Source organism: Erpetoichthys calabaricus, chromosome 15, assembly GCF_900747795.2.
Source record: "Erpetoichthys calabaricus chromosome 15, fErpCal1.3, whole genome shotgun sequence".
Taxonomy (NCBI): domain Eukaryota; kingdom Metazoa; phylum Chordata; class Cladistia; order Polypteriformes; family Polypteridae; genus Erpetoichthys; species Erpetoichthys calabaricus.
In genome coordinates, this window is record NC_041408.2 from 81,528,304 (window position 1) to 81,545,844 (window position 17,541).

General features: G+C 40.9%; 1 protein-coding gene across 10 annotated transcripts in view; it reads right to left on the reverse strand.

Annotated features, from left to right (window-relative positions):
* The window catches only part of ltbp1 (latent transforming growth factor beta binding protein 1), a 386,058-nt gene that overhangs the window by 158,997 nt on the left and 209,520 nt on the right, over positions 1-17,541 (reverse strand). For 8 of the 10 annotated variants that reach the window (XM_028820637.2, XM_051919196.1, XM_051919195.1 and 5 more), the window contains 2 exons: positions 10,169-10,191; positions 3,559-3,658 (listed from right to left, as the gene is read on the reverse strand). The exons of the other annotated variants lie outside the window; for them this stretch is intronic. In XM_028820637.2, the coding sequence (XP_028676470.1) occupies positions 3,559-3,658; positions 10,169-10,191 (123 nt within the window). The remainder of the gene's footprint in view (positions 1-3,558; positions 3,659-10,168; positions 10,192-17,541) is intronic. 10 annotated transcript variants of the gene reach the window in all.

Below are 17,541 nucleotides of genomic sequence, written 5' to 3' on the forward strand. Positions count from 1 at the left end.
TAAAGGAAAAAATAATATATGTATATATTGTCATACATGTGCGACTAGGAAGACGTTGTATGGACCAAGCAAAAGTAATTCCATGCCAGGCCAGGGGGTGGTGGGGTGCACTAAACCTTCTCCTGTTATCTCTACAGACCAGCTGCGGGATAACCTGTCTGATTTAAAACAAATGGCATCACTTCCAGCTCCAGTGCCTAGAAGAATACCACTTCCGGTTCCGTCTGACTAATAAAGAACATCACTTCCGGTCCTATCCCTTAAAGCCGCCATCTTGACAAACCTTCATCAGTTCTGTTTTGGACTTGATATACTGTAGAAAACATCTCTGTATTTATCAGTGACTCTTTTGCAGCCAGGAATAATATACGGGTGGCTGCCTCAAACCTTTTTAAGTGTGTCGAGTCAATTCCTTTTACAATATACAATAATAAAAATAATCATAAAATATTAATCCATCCAGCCATCCATTATCCAACCTGCTATATCCTAACTACAGGGTCACAGGGGTCTGCTGGAGCCAATCCCAGCCAACACAGGGCACAAGGCAGGAAACAAACCCCGGGCAGGGCGCCAGCCCACCACAGGGCACACACACACATACCAAGGACAATTTAGGATCACCAATGCACCTAACCTGCATGTCTTTGGACTGTGGGAGGAAACCCACGCAGACACAGGGAGAACATGCAAACTCCACGCAGGGAGGACCTGGGAAGCGAATCTGGGTCTCCTTACTGTGAGGCAGCAACGCTACCACTGTGCCACCGTACCATAAAATAATAATAGACATTAATGATATACATCAACATAACAAAATTAGTCTCTGGTAACGGCCACACAGTCCACTGGGGCTCACATGATCGTTCTTGTCATGGTCATGTCGGCTGTCCCATTCAGTTGTACAGTCATGCTGAACTTCATAAAATAATCGTAGAAGACAACACTGAGTGTGCCTTTCCAAATGTAGACATTTGCTTTTGTATATTTTTAACATTAATGGTCACAAGTTGCTTAGCTGAGTGTTCATTTTCTCAGTTGTATATTACAAATCCCAAGAGAACATCTACTGCATGCAACAAGGCAGGCCTGATGCCTTACTTATCTCTATTAAGATGAGATCTGCTTGATCAAAGACTTTGCAATTAGAAAAAGTAAGAGAAAACTTTTCAAATATAAATAAAGTAGAAGTATACAAAAGTTCTGTGGTGGGCTGGCGCCCTGCCCGGGGTTTGTTTCCTGCCTTGCACCCTGTGCTGACTGGGATGGGCTCCGGCAGACCCCTGTGACCCTGTAGTTAGGATATAGCAGGTTAGATAATGGATGGATGGATATACAAAAGTAAACATTAACTGTAAGTTTGGTTTCATTTTGAAAAATACAATTTTATTTTCTAGTTTGTTATTGTTTATATATTGACGCACCAAAATCTGTGAAGCACTTAGGGCCTCTAAAGGTCTTAATCCGGCCCTGCATCAAATAAAAATCAGCAGCAAAACATTTTAGCTCAACTGAACGAATGCAATGTGTCAGGATCATTAAGCGATTAAACGTGTTAAATTCAATAAAAGTTGATTTCATGTTTCTCCAAACTCCTACATGATTCAGTCATTTGGATTTACATTTGTGTTCAGCGTCAAGCTGTCTATCATAACCACCAAAACCTTTTATGGAAGCTGTTGTGATGTGAGATTTTACATATAACTTGATGAATATTTTGTATGTCTTAATTTGTAATTTAGGCATAGCAATGTAATTTAGTGTTTACCCCCCCCCCTTTAGGAATGGGTCTGTTTGAATTTTATGACAGGATTTGGGGGATGTGTTTTAAACAAGTTTGCCGAGTGTTTCTTTGCTAAAGTCATTTCTAACCCCCGCAAGTAGGCTAAGGTGTACTTTAACATATGGTTTGGGGGGGCAGGTGTTAAGATGTTCTATTCCCCCATTGGTCTGAGGTATGCCTGTTTGGAATTGGCTTGTCTCAGAGGCCTTTAAGTACCATGATGTCCTATTGGCTCTAGGGGTTGGACAGAACATCTATAAGTGTATGTGTTTAACCTCACACTCTCTCTCTTACCAACCAACATATGATGAAGTATCTCTCTCTTCCTAACTTGTGATGAAGACAACACAATGAAGAGCACAGCTCAGCAGCCATTTTGAACAGACATGTGGCTGAAAGCTGAGCACCAATGATGCCTTAACTAGAGACATTTAAGTAACTACAAGTCTGTGTGCCGCCTGAACTACATATCACCATTTAATCAGGTTGTATGGTTGCCAATATTCAAATATACTTTGCATTTTGTTATTATTTATGAATATTATTAATAATACATTGTTTAAACTGTAACTTAACTTCTGCTTGTCTTTTTACTACATCTAATTGCCTGAGGTTATAGATATAGAAGGGAAGATGGGGATAAGTTATATATAATAATACCTTATAAACAGTGGTAAGTCTGTGAGATTAGGAATTCTAAGGGTACATATTAATAATACAATAGGGGAAAGTAGAGCAATATATACTGTATTACTCTACCAAGACAAAACAATTGGTGTAGTCGGGCAGGATTTTGGGGTAACCATTGTTTTGCACCTTGTTAGACAAAACAGAAGCAAAAATGTGTTGCCCAGTGTTATTAATCAATTTTTGAAGACTACTTGCGCTCTCAGTTACAGTTTTGTCTTCTTGATGTGAATATGAAACCACTTATTCAAAAATGTACTCCACAGATTAAATTAAATAGGCATGAAAAGGGACAGCAGTAGTTGACCTTCAGCTGTTTGGTGGCCTGGGATTTCACGTATCTGGTTATCCTTTCATCTAAACACTCAGGGCTGAAAGGGTGCAAACCTGTAAAAATTAATAGAAAGGAAATGCTAAGAGAAACACATTTGACACGGCCTGCAAAAACCTCAGCAAAGTATGAACGGATTTTTCTTTGGGTAGTTTGGTTTCTCCTCTCCTCCCTGAGACATACAGGTTAGGGTAACTGGTGCCTTTAAATGGGTGCAGTGTGTGCCTGTTTGAGTGCACGTGTGATGCACTGGCATCTCATCTAAGGGTCAGTTATGGGGTATTGTCCAATTCGTCCATAAAGGAACAGGCAGATGTATAAAATTTAATGATGTATGGCTATAAAAAAAGATTAGCTTCTCAAAGCTTAAGTCACCGGAAAATGGCAGCTTCTTGACTCAATTTCTTATGAGTTTCTTAACTTATGTAACCATAGCAATCTGCTATTTGTCAGTGTAGGGGAAAATAAAACCACATGCCGGCAAGGAAGTGATGACAAAGATGTGCATCTCGGCATAAAATATTGGAATACAGGAAGCGAGTCTAGAAAGAAAAATACATTTCAAAGCAGCCTATCTAAAAAGTAAGTCACAATTAATTCCTATTAAACATTCTGATGTGTTAGGAGACTGGCATGGTTTTGCGTTTTTAACAAACAGACAATTTGATCATGAAAGCAATAACTCTTCAAACTGTCCGGGAGAAGAACAATACACTCATTAAATAAAGGAAAAAAAAAAGAAAAAGAAAAGAGCCACCTGGAAATTCTTGATCCAGATTGATTGTAGAAATGCCAGGTGAAAGCTGTGGTTGCCCTGGCTCAGTCTGTTTATCATTATTATCAAGTGGAATAAGTTCCTAAATGTAAAAAAATACATTATACCAAAGTTTAGTTTTAAGTTTCCAGTTGAATGAAAGAAAGATGAGCAGAAGATTAGATTCCCACGGATTCACATGCGAGTTATTTATTCATGCTATTGTGTTATATTGAATGAAATTTAAAAAAGACCCTGGATAAGTTCCTTTTCCAAAGGCAGCATGCATAAACATGGACTTCTGGACATTTACTTTAATTTAAACTTCTACCTGCCCAACTCTTGATTGTTTTTTTTTCTGATGTATAATTATGTTTGTATTCTTATATTTATAATGACGTCAAAGCAATGTTCAAGGCACAAACTGCAGTATTGAATGAATATGAGCCTATGCCAAAATAGTTTAGAATATTTAGTCATATTACAAATGTCCCACTTTAGTTTGCATTTTAAGAGATGGAGTTTCATCATTTGTAGATCTAAGGCAGAGGAGGCCAACTCTGATCCTGGAGAGCCACAATGGCTACAGTGATTACTGTAGTGACTCTGAACCATTCTCTTAATTACTGACTAGTTTCTGCTACTAATTAACTTATTATTCTTTGCATTTATATAGCGCTTTTCTCACTACTCAAATCGCTCAGCAATTGCAGGTTAAGGGCCTTGCTCAAGGGCCCAACAGAGCAGAGTCCCTATTGGCATTTACAGGATTCGAACCGGCAACCTTCCGATAGACACGATAGATCACTAGCCACACAGCCACCACTCCGCCCTATAAAACTTCATTTAATTGATTTGCTATTTAGTTAAATCAGGGCTGAGCGACATCAGTGGTCCTGGAGGGCCGCAGGGGCTTCAAGTTTCTGCTTCATGAGTGATCAAAAGACATCAATCGACTGCAACGAGTGCAGAATGCAGCTGTCAGAATCTTAACGAGGAAAAAAAAGTCCGAGCACATCACACCAGTCTTAGCGTCACTACACTGGTTACCTGTGTCATTTAGAATTGACTTTAAAATTCAGCTTATGGTTTACAAAGCCTTAAATAATCTTACTCCATCCTATATTTCAGAATGTCTTTCACCTTACACTCCAAATCGTAACCTTAGATCTTCAAATGAGGGTCTGCTTAGAATTCCGAGAGCTAAACTTGAAAGAAGTGGTGAGGCGGCCGTCTGCTGTTAGGCACCTAAAATCTGGAATAGCTCACCGATAAAAATTCGCCAGGCTGATATGGTGGAGCACTTTAAAAAACTACTAAGCACTCATTATGTTAACATGGCTTTCTCGGAGCTTCATTTTAGTTTAATCCTGATAATCTGTATATGCACTGAATTCTCATTATCATTCATGATGGCTCCGTAACCCGTACTAACCCCTACTTTCTCTTCTGTTCTTTTTCCGGTTTCCTGTGGTGGTGATCTGTGCCCCCCACCACCTAATCAAAGCACCGTGATGTCCCAACATTTATGGATTAAAGGCCAGAAGTCCACATGACCGTCATCATCAAGTTCTGTGAACCCTGAATACCATGAGGACTGACTGATGTCATTGATGTGAGGTAGAATGCCTTGAGGGGGCTGGGTGGTCTCTTGGCCTTGGAACCCCTGCAGATTTTATTTTTTTCTCCAGCCGTCTGGAGTTTTTGTTTTGTTTTTTCTGTCCTCCCTGCCCATCAGACCTTACTTTTATTCTATGTTAATTAGTGTTCCCTAATTCTATTTTCTAATTTATTTTGTCTTTTTTCATTATGTAAAGCACTTTGAGCTCCATCATTTGTAAGAAAATGTGCTCTAGAAATAAATGTTGTTGTTATCATTCATTGCTGATGAGGCACTTATTGCTCAAGTGCCATTTTTCTGCCCTTAATTGCTTTTCTTAGTCTTAGACAGTGGTGTTCATTAAGTTCTCCTTATTAGCAAGAAGATGCAAATGACAAAGGAACCCTCAGTTCTCCATCGAGCTTGCCTCCATTTCCACCCGTGTGTATTCATCATTCAGTTTGGTTTGATTAAGTACTCAGAAGGAAACTGAAGAGAAAGTGAAGAACTGAAAATTCCTCGTCCGTTTTAGGTGTCAGATCACTTGGATGACACGTATCATTAGAAAGGAAAAAAAATTAATGATTTAATTAAGAATGAACTGACATGGCAGAGTCAAAACACTAACAAGCCATGAAATTCAATAAGATCTGTTATTGGTGATTATTGGCTTCTAATAAAGCAACTGGGTTGGAACAAAAACCTGCAGCCACTGCGGCCCTCCAGGGTCGGAGATGGCCACCCCCATCTATGACGTTACGGAGGTGACCACATTGCTCCTCAAGTCCAGACTGTAAGGATCCTCCCCGGATAAGAAGCAGGCCTTTGTGTTGTGAAACTTGAGGTAACAGAGGACTTTTAAGTAGATTACGTATTTTACTGTATAATTTTCCCAGCCTGCTTGGCTAAATTAATGCACCGCATTACTAAATCATGTGATGGCATTAACGTGAATGAAGATTCCAAAAACATTCAGACACCTTCAGTTTCAGCACATTTAACTGAGTTGTAGATTTAATTTTAAATGGATAAATAAGCTGCTTCTGCCCATCAGTCTACACTCAATAACCCATGATTTCAAAGTGAGAATGTGTTTTAGAAAGGTTTAAAAACTGAAATCTATCAAAAACTGAAAGTATTGAGACCCTCAATTCAGTACTTGGAGGAAGAAGCCACTTTGACATCAATTATAGCTTCCAAGTCTTCCTGGGTAAGTCTCAACTAGCTCTGCACATCTACATTTGAGCAGTTTATTCCATTCTTCCTCAAGGATGATTGGGAAGTGTCTGTAAAGTGCCATCTTCAGGTCTCTCCCCAGATGTTGCATGGTGTTTAAGTCTGGACTTTCGTTGGACCACTCAAGGACAGTCAGAGACATGCAATGAAGCCACTCCAGCAGTGTCTTGGCTATATGCTGCAAGGTGAACTGTCAACCCAGCCTGAGGTGGTGTGCACTCTGGAGAAGATCTTCTTCAAAGACCTCTTTGTATTTGGCTGCTTTCATCCTTCCCTCAATTCCCCGCTACTAAAAAGCACCCCCATAGCATGAAGCTACCACCATCAAACTTCAATGTAGGGATGGTATTGGGCACGTGATGAGCAGTGCCTGGTCATAACCAGATATAGTGTGTGGAGTTCCGTCTAAAAAGTTCAAATTTTGTCTCATTAGACCAAAAAATATTTCCCTTCATTCTCTCAGTGTCCAAGCCAACTGTCATATGCCTTTTCCTCAAGAGTGGCTTCCGTCTTGCCACTTCACCATTGATGGCTATTTGAAGGAGTGCTCCTCAGAGGGCCATCCTTCCATCAGCAGAAGACTTCTGAAGCTCACTTTGAGTGACATTGGGTTCTTGGTCACCTCCCTGACTTACCCCGTTACCCAGTTTGGCCAGGCGGTCAACTCTGTAGAGGGTCTTGGTGGTTCCAACCTCTTCCATTTCATAATTATTGAGGAGTTTTATCGCCTTGCGCTGATCTATGCCCCACCACAGTGTAATCGCGGAGGTCTACAGAGAGTTGCTCAAACTTTACAGTTTGGTTTTTTGCCTTGAGATGCCTTTCTAAATAACATCCAATCAATTCAGTTTGGTTTGCCGATCAAGTTGTAGACACATCTCAAGGAGAATTAAAGCAAACAGGATCTACCTGAGCACAATGTGGGGTGACACAGGACAGCGTCTGAATACTAATAGGAATGAGAATTTCAGTTTTTGATTTTTAATATATTTGTTAACCACTCTAAAAGCACATTTTTACTTTCTCATTATGGGTTACTGTGATGCCCGGGTTGCCCACAGCAGGCATACTTCTCCTTGAACCCTGGACATCACTAGTCATATACTGAGATGAATTAGGTGTTGAGAACACATAAAACAGCAAGGTTTTGGTGCAGAGTGCTTCGTGCTTTTAATTTCCAAACAACAATCAAGTGCAGATGCAGTATTTCCATAAATAAATAAAGAATCCTCAATAAAAAATGTCTGAGTGAAGGTTCAAATCAACAATAGATAAATGAATCCAAACAGGTTCAAATCTTGGTTTAAGCAGACAGGATCAGCCTCTTTCATAACCATCATTAACCTCTATGCTTCCTTCTAAAACTGATGTCTCCTCAGCAAGACGAGACGTCCTCTGACTGGCGCATTCAACACTTTTTATGCGGCTTGTGTCTTCGCCACCATCCCTCGGCGTACAGCCCTTGCTCCCTTCTCCTACTGCCATCCCTTAACATCCACAGGATTCCTTGGAGCGGCTTGTCGCTCGTGGTCACTGGACGCTCAGCAGGAGTGACCCTTTCCCATGAGCACCATCTCCTCTCTCCACTTGTGGAAACATTCGCAACTACCTGTGTCCTCCTCCCTGTAGGCTAAAAATCAATATGTACCAAGAACAATGGATAGAGAAGACTATGGAGAAGAGAAGGAACAGCTCATGATCTGATGAATACCACATCATCCATGAAACATGCTGGAGGCATGTGTTATGGCCTGATCATGTGTGGCGGCTAATGAAGTCGGTCACTGGTGTTTATCGGTGATATGACCGCTGATAGAAGTAGCGGGATGAATTCTGAAGTGTCCAGGGTGTTATGCTGTCTACTCAGATTCAGACAGATGCTGCAAAACTGACAGGACGACACTTCGCAGTACAGATGGACGATGAGCCAAAACATCCTGGGACAGCAAAATAAGGAAGGGCTTTACAACACAAAGGAGTGGAAGATTCTTCATTGGCCGAGTCACTCAACTGACCTCAACCCAACTGGACATGCAGTTCACTTGCTGATGGCAGAAAGTCCAACAAACCTGAGGACAGCGGCAGTAAAGGCCGGGCAAAGCATCAGGAGGGTGGAAACCCAGCGCTTGGAGAAGGCCGTGGGCTCAGACCTCAGGCAGACATTGACTGTTAAGAATTTTCAACCAAATATTGAAAATGATCATCACATTCATGATTATGTTAGTTTGTCCAAATACTTTTGAGCCCCTGAAAATGGGGGGACCATGTGTAAAAATGGCTTTCTTTTCTAATCAGCTCATACAATATTTTTGTTAAACCCCATACATTAAAACTGTAAGTCTACACCTCAATCACATCTCGATTGCTTCATTTCAGATCCACTGTGGTGGCACACAGAGCCAGTTTTATATAAATTGTGTCACCATCCAAATACAGGGTGGTCCAGATCTAACTATGCAACGTTTAATGCAATGCAATAATTGCATAGTTAGATCTGGACCACCCTGTACTTATGGACCTGACTGTATAAATACTTGAAGGCATGGATTCCAAAAGTCATTGACTGCTTGAAGACTTTGACAGTAGGGAGACTGCCTGTGATTGGTGAATTAAACCTTATCACAAGTGCAACAAATTACACATAAGCGCACAACTTGCTCGAGGTTATCATTTTACAAAACGCAATTGCTAGATTTTACATTTTTACTGCTAATTCGTCACTACAACATATGGAAGGTTATGCATGTCGGAAGTGAGATTAGCAAATCTTGTTTACTTGCTGAACGACTGTGCAGGCCACAATTAAAAAAGCTTTCCTTGCATTTCAAGTTCACTCTCGTTATGGTGCTTAGCTAACTGGATTAATGAAAATTGCCTTGGCAAAAAAAAAAAAAAAGTACTGTACTCATGTGACTCCAAAAAAAGGACACTTAGATGTTCAATTAATGAACACAACTGATGTCATTTAAAAAATATAGACACAGCAATGGCTCAGCTCTTTGTCGCTAGTTTCATATTCAAGAACGTATAAAGTACAAGAATCTTGAGATTGACACCAAACCATTCAAGGCAGTATTCTGAAACGTAAATGCACACATGCCTGTTGAGTGAGAACTTGAAGGAATCCTCAAGAGATGGGCCTCAGTCCTCTGCTAACTTTGGAGTGAATAAATGTGACGGCTTTCATCGCAGAGCACATAGGTATGCTTCTCTAATTTGGTGTGGGCAATTTTTTGAGATGGACTGGCATCAGAATCATCAATTTTATTTCTGCACTGCATTGCATTGCAATGGCCATAGGTTGTGACCCCATGGATCCCTGAAAGGTAAGTAAAACGACAAGTATATAACTGATAAAAGTTAAAAAAAACAAAAAAAAAAAAAACGCTTTCAATCTCTCCGTTGACTATAGATAGATACTTTATTAATCCCAAGGGGAAATTCACACTATGGCCGGAGACAGCCAATCGCGTCTTCTGAAATGTGGTGAAAACAGCATCTCTTGAGGTTTCCTTGTGTCTCTTGTCAAAACGAGCGGAAAAAGCCTGCCGTGTGTGGTACAAGTGTCACCAATGCCCCGTTAATCGTCTGTTTGCAGTTTAGGCCAAGCTTAGTTAGGTTAGACATGTTTTAGAAATACTGAGCATGTAATTCATGCAGCCATTTGCTTGATCAGTTGTTTTTTTTTTTTTCCTGGTTTTTGCACCATACCATCATTTTTGCTTTAGACATGCAGATTAGTTAAGGTGCAGGTATCATCTGCTTGAACCAACCTACCTCCTCAGGAGCTGCAGTAGCTACTGCAAAAGAAAGGAAAAGAAAACACTGAAGTGAGGGAGGAGAGAAGCTGTTCTGAATAAATGGATGGAAACATCAGAATTCAAACAATACATTTTATTATGCAATTGATTTTACTTCTATCAGCTCTGAATTTCTTATAATAAAACATCACTTGCTCTGATTTTTTTTTAAAATATTTGTATTTGGCCCTGTAGCCCAATATTGTGTAACTGTTACAGCCCTGCTTTCTTGCACATTTCAAAAACATACACATTGGTATTATTGTCACATTGTTCCACTTGTGTGAGTGCATCCCATCTAACGTTGTTTCCTGTCGTGAAATTTGTCCCTTGATAAGAAAACCGGGGTATAAAAACAAATCCAATGTTTACATTCAACACAGGTAAGTTTTTATATCATCTCTCTCTCTCTCTCTATATATATATATATATATATATATATATATATATATATATATATATATATATATTAGTCATTTAGCCCATTACAATAACGGGCGCTAGAACAGTAGTGCATAAACATTAGTAGGAACAGTCTGTATTAAATGGCAAGGAACTTTGACCTCATTCTTTTTGTTGGTCGTATTTTTCTTTCTTTCAGCCTTTCTTTTGTTGATGTTTAGTTGCTGAGCTGACTGTTCTTTCTGGGCTACTGCCGTGTATTGTGTGTCATTAATTTTCTGTGACAGTAATACTGTCTTGTACGTCCGCTGGCTTGAACGTCCGTAATATACCTTTAATTTTCTCTGGTGGTAATACAGGCGTGCGCGTCGGTAATATGCCTTTAATCTCCTCTGACAGTAATACTTGCTTGTATGTGGCTGTAATATGCGTCACTGTATTGAGTACCTTTAATTTCCTCTCGCAGTAATACTGGTTTGTATTACCATAAAACGCCTCTAACTTTCTCTGACAGTAATATCGCGCATCGCACCGTGCCCCACGCATGCGCACTTCACCAGAAGACACACACACGGACACCTGGATGCACATAGGGATTTCATTAAAGAGGATATATATATATATATATATTGCAAAATTTAGCCCAGCCACAGACAGGCACGACAATGCAGTGTCCACCACACACACATTTATTTTACACAAATATATACAACTATTTACAGTTCACAGTCCTTGGCTTTCTCTCGGCCGCCTCCACTCCTGCCACGCAAGCTCTGTCCTTCCACCCGACTCCGGCTCCTTGATTGGAGTGAGGCGGACCCTTTTATCCTGTCCCGGATGTGCTCCAGGTGCCTGATGATCTATTTCTGGCAGCACTTCCCAGTGTGGCGGAAGTGCTGCCCTTGCACCCGGAAGCACTCCGGGCATACTGTACACCATCCCTGGTCTGTCAGCACTTCCTGGTGTCCCGGAAGTGCAGTCCCCCAGGGAGCAAGGACCGGCTGAGTGCCCTGGGAAAAGAAGTGCCGCTCTCCCTGTTCCTTCTTCCTCCAGGCATCCCGGTGGGGCAGGGTTCCTGGCCATCTATCACAATATATATATATATATATAAAAAATCCAACATCTGTCTGTGTGTCTGTCTGTCTGTCCGCTTTTCACGAATGGATTTACATCAGGTTTTTTTGTATAATTTGTTTGAACATTCCGGTTGATTTTAAGACTTCTTTCATTGCGCCATGTAACACAGTTCGTTTCAGATACCGATTCATTTGCGTGAATCCGAGAGACACACAGTGGGCTGAGGGGTAAAGGGCGGGGTCCTCCTCACTCGCCAGCCTCGGGGTTGTTTTCCTCTAGGAAGCGCTACCTCCCTAGTTGGAATAAGTTCTTTTGTAATTGAGGCGTTTTAAGTAACCTGAAAATATATAGATATAATGTAAAAAGGCGATATCCCTCCCATAGTGATACGGCGGTGTAATGGACAGCCAGGTCCCATGCCCGGCAGGGATGCCCCTGCTGCATCTGTTCCGGGGGGGAGCAGCCATGGACAGTTCAATACCTCCCCTGGGACGCTTGGTGGCAGCCTCCCTGGCAGACGATGATTCCCCAAAGTGGTGCATGGCTCCATGGGACATGGAGTCCTCCACAGCCTGGTTGGGGGCTCAGATGGCCACTAGGGGGAGCTGCATGGAGTCTGCAGCCCGGCTGGTCGAATCTTCAGCCCCACCCGGAAGTGCAATTAGAACCAGGTGGTCAAGCACCTGGAATGCTTCCAGGTGGGTTATAAAAAGGGCCAGCCACCACCACTCAGAGAGCCAGAGTTGGGAGGAAGGAGACGAAGCTTGAGGAGGAGTGGTGGTAAAGGAAGAGAAGAGTGTTGTGTGATAATTGTGCTTTGTGGGACTGTGTCTTGCCTGTGGGTCATGGTGAAGACGTGTGCCCACGGGTGAAGAAAAAATAAAGTCCATTGGTTTATTATGTGCCTCTGTGTTCTTCTGTGCCGGGTCAGGCGCCTATATAGTGCCTTTGTTACAGGCGGTAAGAAATCACATAAGAGAAAATAACTTAGCTTTCTTTAATGACGATTTAAGCGGCATAACAGACGAGGAAGCCAATAACAAGCCCATGTGGAGAGTCTTCCATTTTCGTCACTGCGCTGGAAGGATTTTCAGGATCGGATGACGTAATCTCCCATCTGTCCGTCGGCTTCAAAGGTGTACCGGGCAATGTGCCAAGGCTTTATACTCTTTCTCCATGTGCAGGCCCTTACTTAGGTAAATAATGCCATTTCAAACAAGGCAAAGAGAGGACTCATTTTCATGCTGACTCTAACACAGAAATAGTGCACGTTTTATTTTGTCTTTGTCTATCTTGTCCTATGCTTGGCCTAGCAGTTCTAAATTCTGAGCCCCTTTGTACTAAATCTGGCTCAGCTGTGCATGTAGAAAGAGAAGAAAAGCAGATTTAAAAGATTTGTACAGAGCACAGTGACATATTAAACTTATAAACTTATTACAGGGGTGTACCTCAGGGCTTAGCTAGCAAAATGAGAGAACTACTTCACAGATTTAGATCGGGTTTTTTTTCTATAATTTGCTTGAACATTCCGGTTGATTTTGCCACTTCTCTCATCGCATTAAGAATCATAGTTCGCTTGCAGGAGCGATATATTCTGTGCTAATCCGAAACAGAGGCTGCGGGCCGCGGAGGGGAGAGGGAAGCGTGACATCAGGAGTAGGGAGCCGGGCGGGGACCTCCTCAGTGTCCTGTTTCAGTACTACGCAGGTGGAGACTTGGGGGACGGCTTGTTGTTTAATAATTTAGAGATAGTCGGTTTCATACCAAAAGAGGACCACCTGCTGACTCTGTGGTCAAAACAGCAATGCTGATGTTGGTGATGCTGGAGATACCTGTGTCACGAGACAGCGTCTCAGAATTCTTGTGACAAGGAAACTCTGAAATGCTCAACGCACACCAAGAGTGACAAGCAGAGGTCAGAACCGAAAAAGCAAGAAGCATGAGCAACCAAAAACCAAAGAGCAAAGCAAAAATCGAATTGGATTTCAGGAAACCTAACACTGGGGCCTAGTTAAGTTGAAAACTAATTAGTGGTAATTCTTTTGAGAGTTTTGTCGAGAATATTCACCGAGGTGTAACAAAGGATACGAATGCCATGTTTATACCATCATATTTGATTATGTCAAGACGTGAAGCTGGTTGGAGTGTCGTGTAAACAACCAAAACGAGACAACAATAAAATTAAACTATTTCAGTTCAAATCAAGATAAAAATTAAAGCACAGAAACTATTATCTTAGATAAATGACAACTTTAAAGCAACCCCTAAAACAGTACAACCTGAAGGGAGAGATTGGGAGGAAAATCCGATACAGTTATACCTTCCAATTAAGCCAGGTCAAAATAGTGCTCTGCAGCTCATTTCAAATTGTTTAAGGAACAATAAGTGTTGGATTTCATAGAATGTTCCCAAACTAAACCAAGACAAAATGGATGTTATCATATTTGGCAATCCTGACTCTGTCCGAGTTCTAGCAAGTGATTTGGGCCCGTTTTCAGCCAATGTACACAACCATGTAAAAAACCTTGGTATGATTTTTGACTCTGCTCTCAATTTTGACAAACAAGTAAATTCAGTTGTTCACGGTAGCTTCTTTCAACTTAGGAATATATCAAAACTCAAACATATTTTGCCTTTTAAGGATCTGAAAATAGTCATTCGTGTCTTCTTTTCTCACATCTTGACTATCATAACTCTTTCTGCCTGGGTATCTATCAGTCAGGCTTTTCACGCCTGTAGTTAGTCCAGAATGGAGCTGCAAAGCTTCTAACTGATGCCAAGAAAAGAGAGAGCATCACCCCTGTGCTCGCATCCTCGCACTGGCTGCCTGTTAAATACAGAGGCGATTTTAAAGTTTTATTATTTGTTTTACTAGGGTGCTGTACCGTGTTAGCCATTATGAATGTAGAGAAAAGCCAAGCAAAATGACACCTTTTATTGGCTAACTAGAAAGATTACAATATGCAAGCTTTCGAGGCAACTCGGGCCCCTTCTTCAGGCAAGATGTAAACATCTTACATCTTGCCTGAAGAAGGGGCCTGAGTTGCCTCGAAAGCTTGCATATTGTAATCTTTCTAGTTAGCCAATAAAAGGTGTCATTTTGCTTGGCTTTTCTCTACATTATTTGTTTTTAAATACAGTATCTCCATTCCACCTCTCGAACCCTATGGTGCTCTGATAAGATGTTTTTAACTGTTCCTCACTCTCGGTTGAGGTTTAAAGATGACCAGGCCTTCTCTGTAGCCGCCCCAAGACTCTGGAATAGTCTCCCACCTTTTATGAAGTCATACCCCACATTAGATATTTTTAAGTCACATTTTAAAAACCTATTTATTTCCTCAGGTTTTTGAGTTATTTTAAAGATTATCCATTCAGCTGTCTGTTCCGTCTTGGTGTGTTTTGTATTGCTGTCAGTTGATCGTGCTTCTCTCCTTCTATTATTTTTTTAATCTTTAAGTAATTTTATTCCTTTTAAATGTGTCTTTTTTACTATTCTGTTTTATTTTGTTTAAATGTTTGGTTTGTTTTAGTTAATTTTATTGTGCAGCACTTTGGTTGACACTTGATGTCTTTTAAATGTATAAGTCAGGTCTTGAAACCCAAAAAATCGATCACAAAATCAGACTCCGACTTATACGCCTGTTCAAAAATGTGACACTTAATTTTTTTTTTTTTTTTACATCTTCTTGCCTCCTCCAATCTCTCATCAGTTTCTCGGACACATTGAATTTTGTTGCAGCAGCACAGTTACCAATTTCTTTCGCTACTTCAACGCCTTTTAATTTAAAACCAGCTTCATATTTTCATCCGATCGAACGCTCCATCGTAGATAAGTGATGCTCTTACGACAAAGGTGTATGAGGGTGTGAGATACAAAAAACACAAAACAGTACAAACGTCACTTCAGAATAGTGCGTGTATTACTGTGTGGTCACGTAGGCACAATATCATAATCTCTTGGACCAATAGTGTGAGTTTTCCACATTCGAAATTATACGGTAAAATCAAGTCCTGACTTATCCGTGGGAGAACTTATCCGCGAGTATATACGGTATGTGATGAGATGAAATGAAATCCTGTCTAGTCTTCATCTGAGCAGTGGATTACTGTTGGATTTCTGTACCACTCATGGACTGTTAATAACACCACACTCAAATTCAAGTTTTCTCAAAATGTCTACCTTGTGTCTGAGTGCTTTAAGGTTAATAACTAAACTTGTAGTGAGGTCATCTGACCTGAATTCTATTGTAGGCCACCAAGGGTGGCCTTGGTATTGTGAGATAAAGCACGTGTCCTTTCATGACGAGTCCAACTCTACCCACTGAAACTGCTCTTTCTCTATCTCTTTGGTCGTTACAGGACATGAAGACTGAACAAGTTCAGTTCAACACTGCAGTTGTGGAGGCAACTGCAAGAATCAGAGGCTGAAAGTCCGGAGAAGCTTGTCAAGATGGCAGAGATTCTGGAAAAGGTTGACAACAATTGTAGTAAAGGCCAAGAAAATTTTGATGGACTTCGAAACCCAGATGATGCATACTACTTGGAAGGATTCAGTGGCAAATGGGCGACAGTCAACTCAGCAAAAAGACAACTCGTCGAAAGACAATTCGGAGAAGAAACAACTTGGCACAATACAACTTGGCGACATCCTTTACCAGTTAGGTAATAGTTAGGTTCAAAGAGATTTTTTAATTATATTTAAATGACAACGTGATTTAAAATGTTGAAAATAAATTTATATAATTGACAAATGAACTTTATTACAGCAGATGGAACAAACTCTATCTTACATTAACTTCTGTAACCAAAATTGCTAATCCTTCATATAAATTGTATTGATTGTAATCGTATGATAACGTTATTTAGAATACAAAGGTGACCTGCGAGTACGGCTTATGGAATATCTTTACTCTCAACGTATCGGGACTCTCATAAAGCAGGTGATTTTGTGGATTTTCCGGCGCCCTACGTTGTCATTTAAATATCATTAAAAAATCTCTTTGAACCTAACTATTACCTAACTGGTAAAGGATGTCGCCGAGTTGTCTTTTCACTGAGTTGCCCCTGAACGACTTGGGTGACACCATTTCGAAAACACCTGGTGGGACAGCGTCCATTTCTGTGGTGGTTGAAAAGTTCCACCGCTGAAATACAGCAGGTTAGATGAGATCTGGCCTGACATGCTGAAATCACTGGATATTGCAGGTGAGTCTTCATTAACATCCATCTTTAATATTGTCTTGAAGGCTGGGACAGCACCTTGGATTCAGGGCAACCACTTTATGCCATTTGTTTCCTTTATATGTTAAGTCATTTTTGTTACATTTCTGGCTCAAAATCCTCAAAGACTGAATATCACAGTGCAGACACAGATTGGTGATTATTTAATTTGGGAACCTTACGATTGCATCTTCTAGATTTTGCCATTCTTATCTGATAGTAAATTATGGTGTATATTGGAACAGTTTGCAGCTGAGCGTAGAACTGTGGAGTATTGGTAACGGCCCCCTCTTCTAGAGAAATGTACTTTCCCTCATAGGTGGTGGGACAACTGTCCTAAAGGGCAAGCATGAGTGAGGGTGAGGAAGAATCAAAACATTGTAGATTTTACACCAGACAGTGAAAGTGAAGAGTGGCATAAATCCTTGGACAAAGCTTTCTATCAACCTTTTGGCCACTGTGATCATGACCATTGGAAGGCTGATCACAAAAGAAGGTTGTGTGTGCAAGCTTGTCAAATGGGATTCCTCTGCAGGGGTGGTATGCTACTGTGGCGCAGCACGACTGCAGTGACACATAAACGGATCAATTTAGACCCACCAATGAACCTAACATGCATGTCTTCTGCATATGGGAGGAATGCAGTCTACC